This window comes from Micromesistius poutassou (genome assembly GCF_964030765.1).
Source record: "Micromesistius poutassou genome assembly, chromosome: 13".
NCBI classification, from domain to species: domain Eukaryota; kingdom Metazoa; phylum Chordata; class Actinopteri; order Gadiformes; family Gadidae; genus Micromesistius; species Micromesistius poutassou.
The window spans coordinates 15,885,792-15,904,509 of NC_140283.1; the positions used below are offsets into that span (position 1 = coordinate 15,885,792).

Here is an 18,718-nt window from a genome sequence, read left to right on the forward strand (position 1 = left end):
CCTCCCAGTCGTCATCGTCTGAGTCCAGTGGTTTGAAGCCCAGGCCCGGCACTTCTAAGAGGTTAGTGGGCCTAAAGTTTCTCGGTTCCACCACTGCAGACTCCATGAGGGCCAGGCTCTCAGAGAGAGCGAGGGAGTCAGAGTGCAGCGGCTCTACTTCTGGCAGATGACATTCAGCATGCTGTGACTTAATACACAGAGTCCAGTTACAGATGGCATTGTAGCGTGGGCCAACACTATATATAGGACAGAGAGGGCTGGAGCTGTGAACAGTAGCGTCCGGGTCTTGTGGAGACAACGAAGATCGTTTTTTGTTTCATTTTTGTATATATCTTAGCACTAAACTTACATTTGACGATGTTTGAAGGATTATACATGATTTTTTTACCTCTGCGACTCCAGGAGACCACATACTTCAGATAGTTCTGTGATCTGTCTATAAACTCGAGTTGTCGCCTGGTGAATCCGGCCTATTTTTAACGGTCACGGGTTAAGTATGAAAGGGCAATGAAATTCCGGTACATTCTATGCAGTTTTTAGAGAAGAGAAGGTTCACAATCATTGTGAGGTCAGCCTTGCATATCAGATGCGTAAATAAGCTAGATTAACAAATCAATAAATGGTAATGCAAAGGTCGGTATATTAAAAACTACCAAGATAGTTTACATGACCACAGGAAGGACATCACAGTCACACTCACAGTCCAGCTGTAATATGACACAACACAACAAAAAGTTTATTATAAGATGTAATGGAGAACAACTCATTGTTCTCCACAGCCTCTCAGTCATCACCTGTTGCAGGGCGCTGAGCGACAGTGTGAAGAGCTACAGAGCTCCCTGCTGGTCTGTTCTTCTCAAAAAAGTGAACTATTCTCTGCTTCACTTGTACGTCACTTCAGGTAAAAGTTTCTGCTCAATGACGAAATATAACCTGAGAGACGGGAGAGAGAGAGGGAGGTATGATGGCATGATAGGGCTCTGGACATGGAGCTGATACCTTCCTCCAGGGACGCACTGTCAGAAAACACTGGTGCTCTGCAGGAATCTAGAGAGTCTAAAGAGGATCGGCATTCTGGACCGTCACGGCCCTCCAGGAATCCCTGTGGTCGCAGGTGTTAGTGGGGCACCCTGTAACGTTCGAGCCTGTGGCGTCACGCGACCCGCTCACATGACTCGGCTGTATTTCAGGGCTTAACCATCATGCTTGACCTCTGACCCCACCAAATTGTGAGGCTGAGGGACGCATAGCTCTGCCGGGGGGGGGGGGGCTGAGGGAGTCACGTGAAACACGATCCCCCGACACCTCGATGGCGCTTCTCTCCTCTGCCTGTCTGCTGTCGTCACTGACCCGTCTTCAGACGTGTCGTAAAATAGCTGACACACAAAGCTGGATAAAAAAAAAAGGCATTCAGCGTTTAAGCCTCTAAAAAAAACATAAACAAATAAATGAGTGTAAAATGAGATTGTATATTTTATAGACAGTGTCGGAGGTAATCAATGAATGTTGTTTGATTCGATTTTTGACGCATCAAAAGTGCAGATGAACACCTCGCCAGCAGGTGGCAGAGTTACCTTTGTAACACAATCTAAAACAACTCATCCTATTTGAAGAGAGGCACATAAAAAGAACGATTACATTCTATATTATTTCATAATGTCATCAGAAGAGTACATTGAATGAGGCTGAATGTTTACTTTCCTGAACAGGACGCTTGTGTTGACTCTCCTACAGGAAAACTGAGGCCTTCCTCGGACTCTCCTTTAGTATTAGAGCTGAAGTTGTCACCCCATGTATTCCACATTTCCACTGAAATACTATGTGGGCCTTCCCTTAACCAACTCCTTTACCCGAATGCCTTGACAGAAAGGCAGTCGCGCAGTTCCTTTTATGCTGTTTTATGAAATGATGTTATCTTTCCAAAACTCCAGGGTATGTAAGTACAGTGCATCTAAATAAAGTCACAGAGCGCCACACTTGTCAACACATTTAAAACTCCTCAGTCTAGATAGGGATTAAGTTGTGCCTGTTTATGCAGGTGTATCAGTTTGTCTTCTAAAGTGTCCTTTGGGCTTTGTGCCGGCTGTGTCGCCTGTTTTTCTGCACTAAGAATAGAAGTTTGCAGATCGTTGTTTATAGAATAAAAATCATCAGCGTCAGTAAACACTTCTTCAACACATCAATGTGTGTGAACGGTCTTGGATAAATTAAATCAACACAACAGTTTAAGTTGAATATTCAATACACTTCAGAACCATGATTTAGTGAAAATGTGTGATCCAGTGTTAGACTTGCTAGATTTGTTCTTTTTTGTATTATGTATATCTATGTATATTATGTTTTTGAATCAACCATTGCTTTTTTTATGCCACTTATTTAAAGCACTTTGAAATGTATTTATTGTATGAAAGGTGATATATAAATAAACATTATCATTGTTATTTTGTTATCTTCGGATTTATTATAATTTAACAATTTACAAATATAAAACACATTTAATTGGGGAGCCCTGGTTAATAATGTGAATCTTATGTCCCAACTGGTCTGTTATAAAAGTCAGGTGGCTACTGGTTACCTAGTTAGTGTTAATGGTCTGAAAACGTGTAGCCTCCTCATTAAATGGTTGTCTTGCTGCGCTTATCAGCTGTCACTCTGGACTCAGTGGCTCCACCCCCCTCAGGTGCATGCACATCTAATGTCAGCCCGTTACTCTTCCTCACTGAGAAGGATCCACGTAAGGAGAGAGAGAGACACACACAGAGAGAGAAAGAGAGAGAGAGAGCAGCACACCATTTACTGCCTGCAAAGACTTCTATTCATCAACAAGGTTAGTGTATTAATAATATACTTCTTAGGCAGACAGGCAGAGTGGCTGTTACTGCAGCAGAAAAGTTATTTTATTGTACTGATTGTCTTCTGTGGTCATTTTGAAAAGTTTTCTGCCTTCGGTGAAGTTTTTTGTCTATGGTTCTCACATTTTGGTGAAATGTGCGCAAGATGTGGTGCATGCTCAATGTGTGTATAAGTTGTCATGTTGCTTTTGTATGCATAGCATACACGTTACCTCTCACAAACTCGAAGGTTGTGTTTGACAAATACCATTCATACATGGGTAATTATTTACAGACCAAAACTAGCATTGCAGGTCTTGTTTCAGGCGCACATCACATGCACCTTTTATTTAGATTTAACCACAAATGCATGTATAGTATATTCTGCTGGATAACAATTATTTACAGCCCATGCATTTTCTAAAGTTTACTTTCTTATCTGTGGGGAAAACTGTGGAAAGTCTGAAAACTGTACACATGTTGGTTGTTCCAGTGTATTGATTGGTTGCCTGTTTATTGGTTACCTGTTCTATGTTTTTTAACCTTGAGTGAGTTAATTAGTGTTTTGTCCCTCACACCCATGAAATTGTTTGCTCTTAACCCTCTCATGCTTTGCCACCTCATACCTGGTGTTTTTTTCTCTTTGTCCTTTTGTCAAGAAATACTTTAGTAGACTCTTGGCTCTGTCTTTACCCTCTCCTCCGTCCTATGGGAAATGGAGGAATAAATAAAAATAGTCTTCTAAGTCACGCATGCAGAGAGAGAGAGAGAGAGCGATAAAGAGATAGACGGTAAGAAATTGTCAGTGAGTGAGGGAGATAAAGTGATAGTAAGAGAAAGAGAGAGAGAGAGCGTGAGAGAGAGAGAGAGAGAGAGAGAGAGAGAGAGAAGCTAATGGGGACGCGTGACTAAGTGAGCTCCAACACTCGGCGTAAGCAGGTATCTTCTTCATTTTCCACTTCCTCCTCCTCCTCCTCCTCTTCCTCCCGTTCACGAGTGCAGAAAATAGAAGGGGCGTCAGGGAGACAGATGTTGGGGGAGGAAGCCCCTCCTAGCGACGAGTGGGGGGGGGGGGGGTCTCACGTGATGGGACACAGGCATTGCAGACACTGCACACTCTGGTGACAGAGGCTGGGACAGGGGGGAGGGGGGGGGGGGTGGTGGTGACACAGAGCTCTTGTTTGTCTTTCGTTATCAGTAGGTGGGGAGGGGGGGGGGGGGGGGAGGGGAGGTGAGGGCGGGTGAGTGAGGAAGAGGAGGAGGAGGAGGAGGAGGAGGGATAATTGTTCCAAGTCGATGAGTGTGTAAGAGGGGAATAACTACGACCCCCAACATCATTTTATGGTTGTCTGTCACGATTCTGCGCTGGGTAATCTTAATCAGGGAGGGGGGTGGGGGGGGGTCAATGAACCACGGCACACCTCAGCGAGGATGGACCATCCTCTGGCCGTCTCCTCTGGTCGTCTCCTCCTCTTGTCCCTTCTCCATTCTCCATCCTTCATTGGTGTGTGTGTGTGTGTGTGTGTGTGTGTGTGTGTGTGTGTGTGTGTGTGTGTGTGCTCCTCACTGGCCCTGTGAAGCCAAAAAAGAGTATGGCCATTTTTTTTTCTAAAAGCAGATAATAATAATAATAATGCTCATAATGATAGCCACGAGGGTTAGCCTTAACCCTACATTGATAATGCTTTGCAAAGAATGGCTGGAAAAGGGTCCACGTGTGAAGAGTTGTTTCAGACTCAACAGACTGGTCAATGTCCTCCTGCGTTAAAGAGATCGGCGTCTGGCTCGGGGAACCATGCTCATTATTAGCACTGCACATCGTTTCATATTCTGTGGGTGTTTGCATTAATACCCATAAACTTCAATTAGGAGTCACAACAAGCATGTAATGGCGGTGCTAATTAACTGCTTGGCCAATCAGGCGTCTCGTCCGGGGTCAATGACACAACCTCCCCTGGCCGTGTACACAATGGCTCGACAACGCTCGCTCGTAATTGGACGGTGGGCATCTGCAGTCAAGGGCAAGGGTTTAATGCAGGTGTGTGTGTGTGTGTGTGTGTGTGTGTGTGTGTGTGTGTGTGTGTGTGTGTGTGTGTGTGTGTGTGTGTGTGTGTGTGTGTGTGTGTGTGTGTGTGTGTGTGTGTGTGTGTTTTCTTTAATTTAGTACTCTGTGCATGGCTAATATTTCCTCACTCAGACCTCCGCTATGGTTCATTCTTTCCAATAATTAGAAAGAAATAGCTTCTGATTCGGCTACTCTGAACTCTCCAGTACAGCCGTATAGATCTAATTTCATATTAGTAAGGGTTTATTCAGTCCAATTTGATTTAATATTTGTGATCAGATTTTGCGTTGATCTGATTTATTTATTTAAAGTTGCTCTCGATAAGAGTATTAAAGAGAGAGAGAGGGCATAAACATGAGGAAGAGAGCAGGATTTTGGAGCTAAACAACCAAAAATCAATCCTTTCCTTGCCATTGATATGTGTTGCACTTCGCATACTTGTGATTGGCAGGGAAGATCGATTCCCTGAACCAATCAGGGAAGAGATGGCCTGATTGATCAGAAATGAGCCAGGTGCAGTGTAAAATCTAGATCACAGAGGTAGACAACTCCAAACAGATATTCTCACAGCGCATTTCACCCACTTTTAGCTGCAGGACTGCTCTGCAATTTCACAAACAACAGAAATAATAACCCTTTAATCTTACCTACTGCACCTTTAAATGGTTTAGCAGACAGTATTATAATTGACGTACAGTGACTTCATTATCATTAAGACTAGGCTAGGTTAGGCTTCTTACTCAAGGATCAGGGATCCAACCCAGTACCGTTGGGCTGCGAGTCGAACACCCTTACCCCTGTACGTCTGGAGTCCTGCTGTGATGTCAACTCTGGTTCCATCTGCTCGTCTGTGTCTACAGGATGGCTCCACAGCCGGCGCAGCAGACTCTCTCTGCCACTCAGCTGCAGTCTCTGCTCCAACAGCAAGCCCTTCTCCTCCAACAGGTACTCCGTCCCCCACAGCCCAGCTACACGCGCCATGGTGAACCTGGGATTCATACTAATACTGTGCATAGGGAATACTGGGGGGACCCGTAGATCGTGTTTGGGCACCTGTACAGTTTTTTTTATTTGATCGTACTGTAAAGGGCTTGATGATGGTTCCACGTCGACGCAACGCAGTCGGACCACGCAGGCGTGAACCTGTGTTGGTTCTGCGTCGGATGAGAGGTCAGCGAGAGGACGTAAGGGGTCCGTAAACCCCCTTTGCGTTGTGTCGACGTGGAAACCATAACTAAGCCTTAAGTCAGAAACCCTAGGGACACGCAGGCCCTGTTTGGTCACTTGAAATTTGGTTTGTTGTTATATTGACTTACATTTTACAATTTTGCGGTCGACACTTTCTTTTTTTTTTTTTTTAAGCTTTACAAGAAACAACAACTTCAGCTCCAACTTCAGCTGCCCCACAAGAAGGTTAAGGAGGTATGACATCACTCATGGTGACCTCTCACATGCGTATTCATTGTAACTAGGGTTACTAGTACAGCATTGTTATCCACATTGGCGGTATATAGATGAGGGAGCCACGTAGGGATACCCAGGTGGGTGGCTGCGGTCACAGGGGATGGAACCTTCCAGCTGGGTGTAAAACACCATCACCACTACAGCTTTTAGTTTTTAACTTGGTCTCAATGGAACGGTCGACGCTACAGCGCTGTTGTTTGAACTTTGTAGATCGGCGCGAGAGAGAGAGAGAGGGCTAGATTGAGAGGAAAAGAGAAAGGGAGGGAGGGAGAGAGGGGGCAAAGGAGACAGATCCCGTATCCCTGACCCTTCTTGTTCTCTCTCTCTCTCTCTCTCTCTCTCTCTCTCTCTCTCTCTCTCTCTCTCTCTCTCTCTCTCTCTCTCAGGTCTCTTCACCACAGCTGATGTTCCAGCAGCTCCTCCGACTGCAGCAGTATCAGCAGCAGCTCCTGGCTCTGCAGAGGCCGACCCCCCCCTGCCCGGCAGCCCCCCAAGGTCCGCCCCTCTCCCCGTTCATCTCAAACCTGCTTTGAGGCGTGGTTTGCGTTTGCCTTGGTCTAACATGATTTCGTATACGCCCCTTGCAAGTGAATCACCCTCAGGGTCGGATCTCCTGATATACAAATGCTGCAAAAATACGGAGGACATGTGTGAGAATGGCTGTATAGGATTGGACCCTGGTAATGGAAATTAGTGAAGGAAAAATGTACTTTCGATTTTTTCTATTTACTATTAAGAGCAGATCTTGAGACTTTATTTTTTTCTATCCTTGTGTATTGACATTTAATAGTTAGCTCCATGTAATTAAGGAGCTGGTTGCAGTTATTTAGGCAGGTTATCAAGGATGCCAACAGGACAGTGGACATTGGGGTTTGAACCAAGAACCTCTGGGCTGGGGAACAGCCTATTTTTGCCCAGGAAGACCTGTGACCACAGGCAGAATAGTAATATAATAGAAATATTATATGAGTATTATGGTAGTGTTAAAGATTGCATTTCTTTTCTACAGAGGTCCACCAGATATGGAAGGAGTTGATCAACAGCCTACGAGAAGATAAAAGCACCAAGAAGGACTGGACCACATACCCCGCATACCCAATCAAAATCCCAGCGACCAAGATCAACAACCCACGATCTCCCTCCCCTCTCCCCACAGAATGGTACGTTCTGCGTGTTCTCAGTGTGAAAGGGATTTCAAGAAGGCAGCTGTTGTTGCCTTTTCCTAAACATCAAAGGTGTGTCACTCTTGTGAACAAAAAATGGTTCCTCCAATTCTTTGAAAAGCCAGAGGTGTTTGTTTGCTATTATGGTAGACTACGTATTTAATTCCCCTTGGGAACATGTTTTGTTTTGTTGTATTTTGTTTGCCACTTTTCTACCAACAAGGCAAGTGAGAAAAGTTTAGTACCAAATCAAAAGATACACGTTAGGTAATAATCCTTTATGCTTCCCCTCCACTGCCTAAAGAGAAAACAAATAGTGCCTTATATTTCGTAATTTGAGTGACTTACAGTTCATTAAGGAGAGGTAGGAGTTAGACTTCTGGCTCTAAGGACATGGGGATCAAACCCAGAACCTTTTAGACCTGAAGTTGAACCCCATATGAGTATTGGCTGTGTTAATGTCAATGCAATGTTGGGGCCTTGTTAACCTTGATTCTGATTCCTCCATCATTTCCATGACACATCCTTTCCCTCCCCTCCTCTCAGTGGCGGTGAAGCAGCCTCACACCATCTCTACGCTCAAGGTCTGTGCAACTGGCCTGGCTGTGAGTTTGTGTGCGAGAGCATCAGCCACTTTCTCAAGTAGGTTCATTTAAGTTTTTTTTTTTTTTTACATTATCCTGATTAATACCTATTTTTTTATTCTAGATTTGTATTTTTCATTTTTAATCCTGACACCTGCACCAAAATAAATGCCTTGTCCATTTGTAAATAAAATTCCAGGTTCTTATTGAAGCAGAATTTTCCTTTTGTTTTTTTCCTTTGTTGTTTGTCCATTGCTTGGTACAAAGTTTCGTGAAGCGTCCAGTGGCTTTTTATTGGGCCTACTCACATGGACCCCATATGTTCATGTTCCCAGGCACCTGGTGAGTGAACACACCCTGGACGACCGGACCACCGCCCAGTGTCGCGTCCAGATGCAAGTGGTCCAGCAGTTAGACTTCCAGGTTAGCAGGACTCCCATTCATCCGTCCATCCGCCCATCATAACCTCAAATGAATCCTGTCCCTCCCTATGTCCGTCTGTCAGTCCAGCCTAACCTCCATCAATCCTGTTACTCCCTATGTCCGTCTGTCTGTTTGCATAGCATGGCCCAATCTGTAGCATTGAATATTTCAAGATATTGTATAATTTTAAATACACTTTTAAATTAAACTCTAGAGATACCACCCTCATTGGACAGAGAAAGGTCAGGTGTCATCAGAAAATTATGGGATGCCTTAGATTTAATCAAACTTGCTATGTGCATCCAAAACAATGAAACTAAGAATGCTTCACACACTGTTTGATGGGAAAAGCAGTCCATGCTCGGCTACCTCAGTTTATACACCCAAAATACTGAAGACTATCATAGGATAAAGTGAGGAACGCTATCAAAGTGCTCAAATGATGTTCATGACTCGAACAACAATCACAAAGTCTTGACGAATCAACTCTTACTGTCGCCGCTTGTTTTGACAAAATTAAATCAAAAGGCTTTAAAGAAGTCTTCTCACGTTTGGTCCCTGGAATGAAGATCTCTACCACATGATTTCTGAGGAATATTTTATAGCTCAAAGGTATCAACGTGGTCTACTTGTCTACTATCAACAGCTCTCTAGAGAACGGGAACGTCTCCAGGCGATGATGGCCCATCTCCACCTGCCACCTTTGGTTGCCCTCTCTCTGGCAGCACCTGTGGGCGTCCTCTCGCCTCAACCTGAAACGTCCGATGACCCGTTCAGTCCACAGGTAGAGCTGGGACGGGGTGTTCAGGAGTTCTGTTGGACAACAGAACTTGGGGAAGGCAAAAAGCAAATGGGCCATGAAGTGAATTCCATGCTTCTTCGGAGATGAGGCTTACCTTTGTGATAAACACACCCCGCTGAAATAATATAAATAATAACCCATTTTCTTCCACCATCTACACCACACCACGTGAACACATTATTTTGGACTCGTATTCCTCTCACAGTTCGATGACTCGTGCGGAATAGGCCACGCGATGGATGTTGTTTCTGTGACCGCACACACCTGCATGAGATGAGGGTCACAAACATTTGACATTTTTCAGCTATTGCTTTTAAAATCTGTATTTTGCGTCTTTGTGACCCTGAACCATACCACGCAAATATACACACAGATACTCACTTTTCCATCGCACTTTGAGGATGATGGAGGATGGCAATGGCCTCAAAGTGACACTGGCTTGGTTTCCAGCTGTTGTTGCCAGATGTTTGCCTGTGTGTGTGTGTGTTCAGATGGAACACAAAAGACAAAGCAGGATAATGGGATAACTAATGATCGGTTAATCTACCAAACACTGCACCATAATCAAAAACTCGCCAAACAATTTCACCCTGTAATTAGCCATGATTGGCTTCCCTCTTCCAAGCAAATTAGTGGACTCACACTCCGAGGCGGATCCAATCGCTGCGTTACACGCTGTTGACAATCTCCCTTGTTTTCCGTCTGGTTCACCGACGGCATCTTGAGCCCGAAACTGTTCTTTAAAACAAATCTGAGATTGACCGTCCGTCACTTCCCCGTCACTCTCTCTGTTCCCTTTCTCTGTGTTCATTCAGCCCAGAACCACCGTCTCCAGCAGCTCACCTTGTCCCAGCCTCCAGGAGACGGCCCCCTCTGTCGGAGCTCCATCCCTGGGGCTGGCCGGCTTGGGCGGGGGGTCGCCCACCCGGACACTGGCCGGCTTGGGGGCCATGAGGAGATTGCATCGGCCGTCTCTGTCATCTTTGTCCTCTGGTAAAAAATGAATTGTCCGAAAATGTTATAGATTCTATAATTATTACTGTCTGTGTCTTAGCTTTGAGTATTTAGAAAAGCTCTTATTATCTTTATGTAATACATTTATTCGAAGAGAAGAGAAATATACACTGGATGATTTTCAATCAAACCTCAAATTATTTCTGCTTTTTAGAGGATGAGTTTGAGCTGTACAGGAATACTGACATCAGACCACCTTTTACCTACGCAACCCTGATAAGACAGGTATAATATAAGATACTGTTTTACTTTCTCAATCACAACTAACAATACTTGACAAGTGCACATGACATACGGTCATACCGGGAGCTTCATCTGATCTCAAACTGTACTTCTTCCAGGCTATAATGACAGCATCAGAAAAGCAGTTGACACTCAACGAGATATACAACTGGTTCATGTGCACATTTGCATATTTCCGGCGAAACGCTGCGACGTGGAAGGTAGCTTAAACCTTCAACAGCCTCGTATCCCAGTTGAATAACTCTTTTCTTTGATGATTTAACTCAACTTTTTCGAATGGGCGCTTTTATTGGATTTCCCCAGAATGCTGTGCGACACAATCTGAGCCTCCACAAATGTTTCGTGCGGGTGGAGAACGTGAAGGGAGCCGTGTGGACGGTGGACGAGGTGGAGTTCCAGAGGAGGAGGTCCCAGAAGATGACCGGGTACCGTTCCATGGACTTCATTTGCCTTTGGTCCTTTAGCAGATGCTTTTACACTGAAGTGGCTTACAGTGACTTTAGATGAATGTCTCTAAGGAGGTGGTATGGGTTAGGAATCTGGCTTAAAGGTGTCGTGGCAATTCCTTTGTGGGATATTGGGTCTAGGACGGATGAGACCTCCAAAGGCAAAAAACGTTGTAGCTACCTATTTAAATGCACACACTAGCCTCCTCTCTAGCAGAGTGAGCCCAGAATACAGTTTCACAGACCCTTCCACCCCAGTTTCAACCCATCCCAGCAATACAACTGTCCTTACGTCAAAGAGGAGGGAAATATTGAGGACAGAGTTGCCTGTGTTCTCATCAAGCAGATGTATGCAACAGGGTGTCACTGCTTTCTTGTGACCGGGTCACGCTAGGCAAAAGCTTAACAAAAAACCAACAACAACCAACAACTGACAAAAAAGTGGGACTAGATAAAAGGGGGTGGCTAGATAACTCAAAAGCACAAATAATCTAAAGTAACCATATGGATTTTCCATCGCAAAGGGGAACCGTTAACCATTCTTAGATTACAACATTTCCCAGAAAAATAGCACAAATGTCCATTTAAGTAATTTGGTCCAACTTTTATGGGATTTTTTCTTGGAATCTGATTCGAATGTGTTGATTATCATGTTTATTCAAATTTGGCGGCAACACTGTCCTATTCTCTAATTGTTTGGTTTTTCTCTGGGCAGAAGTCCATCTACGATGAAACCCGTGTCCTCCAGTCGGGCCTTGGGGTCCACCTCAGGTGTGGGTCTACAGGTGAGTGGGTGCCGCGCATACCCCTCTGGTCCGTGTGCTTCAGTCACTCACTGCTTTGCATTGGACTCTGCTGTGCTCTACTGCACTGTGTCCTTCTCTTGATCACTCTACTCTACACCACCATACTCTGCTTTACCCTATACCCTATTCTACCCTATACCCTGCTGTACTCTGCCAACCCTATCCTATTCTACCATATACCCTACCCTATACTGCCCTATACCCTGCTGTACTCTACCTGCCCTACCCTAATTCTACTTTATGGTACCCTATTCTACCCCCTACTGTAATCTACCTACCCTACCCTGTTTAATTCTACTCTATTCTACTCTCCGTCTCTACTGTACTCTACTCAACTCTACTCTCAATCTTTCCAGACGGCCGTTGTTGAGCCGCCCCTACCTGGGGTGCAGTGCACCAGAGGTTCAGGGGGACACAGTGAGAGGGACGCGGAGACCACCCTCTGCTCCTCACAGGGCCAGCAGTAAGAGCCTGCAGTCCCGTGGAAACACCATTTGTATCATCGTATAGGAGTGCTGTATGCAACTGGAGCCTGATTTAAAATGTGTCCCACTGTGGTGTTTTACAGACCCCGCTTCATGAAGGAGGAGGTGCTGAGTTCAGAAGAGGATCTGGGGTCACCCAGCCCCTGTTTGACCCCGAATGACCCCTGACCCCTTGCAATGTTAAAGCAAAGACAACAAAGCAAACAAAGTGCATAAAAGATGTTGACGGTCAGCAGGGGTGGAGTCTGTAATCGTTGTTATTATTTGTATTCTTCTGAATGATTTCGATGGCTTTAATTTGACCTTTGACCTGGATGTGTTTGATACCAGTTTGATAGCAGTAATCCAGGCGAGAACATGTCATGGATCACAATGTGTATAGTCCGTTAGCAAAGGTAAATGCTTGATAAAATATTCTGTAATGTTGTGAAGTTTCAGATAAACACAATTATCTGAAGATATATGTACAGTGTGCTGTAATGTTCTTATAATGTATTTGTATCTAGAAACCAATATTAAGATGTCTCAAACGAACTATTTAATCAACTCTGCTCTACGGGGAGTAGAGTAGTGTGTATCTGTCACACACAGCCGTTGTAAACTGTTTTAAGATTATACAATGCATTTATATTCATTTATTGTGCCTCAATTGAAACATTAATTTGGATTTACGAAGGTTTCTTCTGTTTTTGTACATGCAAAGTTGGTTATTACATTGTAATCAATATATAAATGCATTTGCCACACATTCAAGTGGTTGTTTTTTGTAAAACATACTGTGTGTAAAACATTAAAATATGACATGCTTAAAACATAAAAGGCTGTTGCTATTACAAATATGTCACCTATCTATTTGCTATAGAGCAGAATAATGTACATTTAAGCATACAGTTATGTTATAACTATTTTTTTGTTGCCGTTTATAAGAGTTAGTTCGCCATCCCCCTTCCCAGAGCGATTCTCTTCCCCACCTTGTCTCGCATCATGTGAAGAAAACCAAAAGATCTTTCACCAGCAAACAACGCAACAAAGCGCCCGACATTTCAAGCGACTAAATCTTATTTTCCTCAGTCTCTTGTTGAGCATCAGTGTCAGTAATTGTCTCAGCTGATAAAGAGTTAGATTTAGGCTTGCTTTGATACCGTGTCAGCCCATTTAGGTGACATTTTCTGATTACCTCTCCCGCGCGTCGGCGTGTTTACCCGTCGAAAGTTAGCGCGCCGAGCGACAACTTGAACAGCTTCACTTAACGCAGTGCTTTGATGTGCCACAGACTCATCGCGAGACGCGCGAGTCAACATGTTTTCAACACAGCGCGGTGACAACATTTAGTCAACATCCCCGCCAAGAGGGTCGCTCTCTGTTCGTGATCTCCCCATCAGGACATCATAACAACAGTGGAGTAGTCTGCGTCTAATGTATTCATATAGTCCACATTGAACAATCAGATATTTGCGACGCTGCTTGATTTTTGTCTTTCATGGGCTCAATGTAGGCCTATATAGGCTGATTGAGAAGGGTGCTACATCTGGTGTTGTTAGTTAAACATAATATTGAGTGAATATTGAATATTGACTCAAAAAAAAAATTCCAATCGAATATTGGAGTGTTGTCCGTACTTTAAGACTTTGACAAATACTTATAAATACCCCCAAAAAATATTTCATTAAATAATACTGTTGTATTGTTACATTACAACAAATGTACAGCAATACAATTAAAGTGAAATTAAAAGTGCTACTCTCCCACAAGTCCGTTAGATGAGTCACTGGATGAGTCACCTGCTTCCTGTGAAGTGGGCTGCGTCTAGGAAGGAGCAGGGCTCACCTGGAAGTCACATGTTGTTTTCAACTTGATGTTGATTGTGTGTGTGTGTGTGTGTGTGTGCGTGCGTGCATGTGTGTGCGTTAGGTCATCTTACTCATCTGTGTGCACGGATGTGTGTTGTGTATGTCCTTTCATGTTTGCTGCGTGCATGCGTCTGAGCGTGTGAATGCACTGCGTGGGCACACACACGCGCACGTCCTGCTGACAGTCCCATGGGGCATGTGTCTCCATTGTGTTAGGGGACTAAAATCGGAACAAGGGGGAGGAAGAAGGAGGAAGGAGGAGGAGGGGGCGTCTCTCCTCTCACCCCACCCTGGCCCCTCTCTGGCCCTCCACAGGGGCTGACGGGAGTGGAGGTTCCCCTGGGCTGTACTGGTGAATCACCAGACCCCCAGCCGCCACTTCAACCAGGCCTGCTTCACCCAGCACGAGGACATGCCCAGGAGACCGGGGGTGGGACGCGTGCGCTAGCTGTCAGGATGCGTACATGGAGACGGAGGGGTGGGTGACGGTGTGAACCGGGGAGACATGTTACCGAGGGAACGCTCTTCAGAGGTCGGCCACCCCCCAGGGGAAGGAGCGAGCGATTCTACCCAAGGTCAGTGTGGTGGGGGTTCAAAAATACTTGTGGAAAGCAAGGGGTATATCGTGAACATAGCATCGATTGTGTTTTTCTTCAGTCCTATGGTGTTAATTTTATGTAATACATAAAACATATTACGTACTATTTCCATGATTTGTACACAGTATAATCCCTGACAGAGGGAAATAGCTTGAAACGTGGAAGCTGGGATACTCATTTCTCAAGACCAAGTTCTTCTCGATTCACAGCAATACCATCAATGGTTTCCTTCCTTCACATTGAAGGAAGGGCTATCATTGTGTCGTTGTGTTGTTGTGTGTCGTCTTTCTAATCAGTTCCCCTCTCTGAGCGCTATTTATAAATCATATGTTTAATGTTTTAACAATCTATCAACAAAGGTCTGCATAAGAGAGAACCCTCATATGAGATAGACAGCAATTAGATTGATTGAGAACACCTGTGAATACGATATATGTATATATATATATATATATATATATACACACACACACACACACACACACACACACACACACACTTGAGAACACCTCAGCATCCATCAGCAGTGACTCACCAGCAGCATACAGTGGGATGACAGCTCGGTGTGGCACGTCTTTTAATAAAACAAACTGCCAGACATCTCTCACGTTCCTGTGCGTGTCACAGTCGAACGCTAACTCCTGGGCGCGAGGTTCATCAAAGGGGAACCGAGCATTTGATGAAGGTAAATAATGGGTTTGAAGAAAGGTGCTCGAGTAAAAGAAAGAAAATAGCCAAAGTGTTGGTTCCACCACTCATATCAAAAACACACATAGTGAGACACCATGAGTGAAGGGAACGTGTGGAAGATGTTGTGATGATGTGAAAGACAAGAGTAGGACCATTATATCAGATAAAACAAGAGCCTTGAAGATAAGGAAACCCAAATCCTATACAACATTGAAGTAAATATCTGTTATTATTTATAATCTTTCATAACCACAGGTTTGAGCTAACACTGTGGAAATAAGCAAAGTAAAGTCACTTTACTTATTTCCACAGTGTTAGCTCAAACCTGTGGTTATGAAAAATGAGTTATGGATGAATGCTTGATTCATATGTATCTGCTGCAGCCCAGCAGGTCGATGGGGCGACCCCACCTCCGGCCCCTCCAGCGGGGGTGGTGGAGGTCCCGAGAGGACCCGAGCTGGGTCTTCCAGAGCCCTGTCCGCACTGCAGACACCCAGTACCCCCGACGACCACAGCGCCCCGGCCTTCTGGACACCTGACCTCAGCTCTACGCGGCTCCAACCAATCGGTGAGCAGTAAGAGGGGCCAGAGCAGGGACAGTCTGTCCCCGTCCAGGGCTGAGGACAACGGTGAGGAAGACGAGGTAGTCTTTGTGCAGTAAAGCAAAAAAAAACTAAAAGAGAAATAGAAATATCATTGTCGATCACTCAGGGGTCAAGTATGTCCTCTCTCTCTCTCTCTTTCTCCTTTCTCTCACACCCACACACTAAACAAAACAAACAACGCAAGCAAATTCCACAGATAGACACCCAGACTAAAAATGTAAAAAATATACCAAAACTCTTTTGAACAAGCCCAGGAGATGCTTCAAGGGACCATTAAAGCACTGCCGAGCAGTGAAGGGATATGCTAAAACCTTGTTGTGCACTATGCAATTCAAGCTTGGCTTCAGAGTTCAGTCTCATAAGCATATAGTGAGTAAATTGAGACACGCATACAGGAATGCTCCGTTATCACATTGATTTGCCTAATGCTATGTTGGGGCCCGTAATTGATCAACTGAGCAGGAATAAAACACCCAACCTGGGGAATCCTCACATCCTTGTGTTTACTTGCTGCAGTAAACAGGATAACACGTCCTGATTTGCATGAGCTCTCTCACTCTCCAGCCCCGGAGAGGAGGAAAAAATAAGACAACTACAAATGAAACAAAATAACCATGCTGACCCTTTATGATCCGTTGGTTCAGACCACAGAAAAAGAGGCGTGCATGAAAGACGAGTTATTGTATGCAATCACATGCGCCTACACACCCAATTGAACTGCGTTGCAATTATCATGCGATGACAGCTTTTTTGGTGATGTTGTTGATGTCTGGCAGACTCCCAGCCAAACCAGCCTTGCTGAAGTGATCTCTGCTGTGATTACACAAACACAATCACTCTTCATCTATCTCTTTCAAGTCCAACACAGGCATAACGAGAAAAAACAAATCGCAAACATGCCTGAGATTAATTTTGGGGTTAATGGTTGTTTTGTTAATCTCCTGTAGGCCATGACAGCAGTTGGAAGAACATGTGGAGGCACTATTTCATCTACATTAGCTCCACTTAAGATCCACAGCCTCTATGGGACAGGAGGGGTCGTCACTGCAAAAATGATGACATAGGTGGAGCAGTTAAACGCAATGATAGACATCTTACTTTTTGCACATACACAACTATTATTAGTTTGTTGCCAACATGTTTCTCTTTAAAGGGCCTGTTGTACCACCAGGTCAGGTGTGATGCTGATTAGTCATTACAAGCCAATTCAAAAATGACCCATTAGTGACATCACAAGTGGGAGTGTCCAGTTATAATGGATAATTCACCAGCCTGCAAATGGTCCACTTTAGGCAGGGCGGTGATTTGAACCATCTCTCGTACATTTACGTGTAGACACTCAGTCTGTGTTGTGCTCACTAATGGGGCGGATCTTGAAACGGCTTGTTAAAAAAAAAATAATAATAATAATAATAATAAGATAATCCTACTGCTTCTTCCCAAAGCCTCCTTCGTGGGCCTGGTGCTGGCCTGCCTCTCCTGCCAGTGCTCCGTGGTGCTGCTGGGCCTGCTGGAGGCGTGCGCCGGCTGCTGCCACTGCTGCGCCCAGTGCTGCTCCGAGGGGTGCGAGGCGCCGGCCGAGGCGTTCAACTGCCACGCCCACTGCCACGCCGTGGTCATCGAGTCCTGCTGCGAGTCCACCGAGTGCCTGGAGTTCTGTCTGGACTGCTGCCTCATCTGCCATCAGGGCTGACCCCCCCCCCCCCCCCCCGGCCCCCCGGGCCAATCGAAGCCTTGCGTCCACGTTGGGGGACAAGGTCGTGGCTCCTCCCACACAGGGGGGGCGCGGCCTGAAATGTGTCCCCCGGCCCGCCCGCGTGACTTGTTCTTCTTCTTACAACATTGCGACATTTTCTGTGGAAAATGTATGTCGCTTTCACAGGGATGTGTGTATCTTGTTGTTGTTTTAATTGAGCTGTTTGTTGAGTCTAACTCTTTAAAATGATAAAACAACTGGTGAATGAATGCCACTGCCATATGGTCACTTTTTCAAGTCCATTCCCTAGAAAATGTTCAAGGAAATGGAAAGAGAAACGGCAATAACCAAGCAGTATATTTAGAATTGTTTAGTCACTCTTTAACTTCACCTACATTTTAAAGACCTACAATTTTAGGGCGTAGATCAATAACACTAAAAAGTTATTATTCCTATTAATTATAACCACCAATAGTCTTTCAATGACCCTCATACAATACAACAGTCCTACAGTATAAACTGAAAGCCAGCTGTGGTTAACCAGAGTGTGCGGAGCTTTCTTATACAAACACAAAACAAGACACTGAAGTTACACGTTTAATATTTCAATGAACTGATTCATTAAGCGTGGACACAGCATTTGTCAGGGTCAGTTTTGCGCACCATATTAAATATATCTGAGTAAATAGCAGTAGCCATAACACAGTGGGATTCATTAGCGCCACAATGAAGCTGCTCCCGTTCCAAAACAAACAACCTCCATCTGATTCCTCAGTCATTTCATAGCAGTCCGAGGAACATGAACCCATATATAGGAGCTGTTTTTTCAATTTGATTCCCTAATGACGATGTTGTGGTATGTGCCTAGAAACACATTCTCCGCACAATTAAAGCTCTCCCGAAAGAAAACTGGGAATGGTATGCAATCTTAATTATTCAGCGAGTTTTGGGG

At 44.7% G+C, this 18,718-nt stretch overlaps 2 protein-coding genes across 3 annotated transcripts; both read left to right on the top strand.

Annotated features, from left to right (window-relative positions):
- Positions 1–2,715: 2,715 nt before the first annotated feature.
- Positions 2,716–13,117, top strand: LOC311357226 (forkhead box protein P4-like). 2 transcript variants are annotated; one of them, XM_084477137.1, is made up of 15 exons: positions 2,716–2,827; positions 5,757–5,841; positions 6,259–6,318; positions 6,747–6,855; positions 7,370–7,520; positions 8,070–8,165; positions 8,443–8,530; positions 9,177–9,314; positions 10,148–10,325; positions 10,501–10,571; positions 10,688–10,789; positions 10,893–11,014; positions 11,751–11,820; positions 12,198–12,304; positions 12,410–13,117. In XM_084477137.1, exons 2-15 carry the CDS (start codon positions 5,758–5,760, stop codon positions 12,492–12,494), a joined length of 1,461 nt encoding a protein of 486 aa, XP_084333263.1. In that variant the 5' UTR covers positions 2,716–2,827; position 5,757; the 3' UTR covers positions 12,495–13,117. The 2 variants fall into 2 exon arrangements, with proteins under 2 accessions (XP_084333263.1, XP_084333264.1); XM_084477138.1 differs by lacking the exon at positions 6,259–6,318.
- A 1,442-nt stretch (positions 13,118–14,559) lies between these two features.
- LOC311357493 (uncharacterized protein) lies at positions 14,560–17,763 on the top strand (the record flags this gene model as incomplete). The annotated part of the gene is made up of 3 exons (XM_084477454.1): positions 14,560–14,751; positions 15,849–16,094; positions 17,516–17,763. Exons 1-3 carry the CDS (start codon positions 14,682–14,684, stop codon positions 17,761–17,763), a joined length of 564 nt encoding a protein of 187 aa, XP_084333580.1. The 5' UTR covers positions 14,560–14,681.
- Positions 17,764–18,718: the final 955 nt, after the last annotated feature.

What these genes read in the sequence shown, in the direction of transcription:
- LOC311357226 (XM_084477137.1), top strand. Translation starts at nt 5,758, where the DNA reads ATGGCTCCACAGCCGGCGCAGCAGACTCTCTCTGCCACTCAGCTGCAG. An exon ending in TCCCCTCTCCCCACAGAATG is followed by an intron (nt 7,521 to 8,069) that starts GTACGTTCTGCG and finishes CCCTCCTCTCAG; the next exon opens with TGGCGGTGAAGCAGCCTCAC. An exon ending in CCTCAGGTGTGGGTCTACAG is followed by an intron (nt 11,821 to 12,197) that starts GTGAGTGGGTGC and finishes CAATCTTTCCAG; the next exon opens with ACGGCCGTTGTTGAGCCGCC.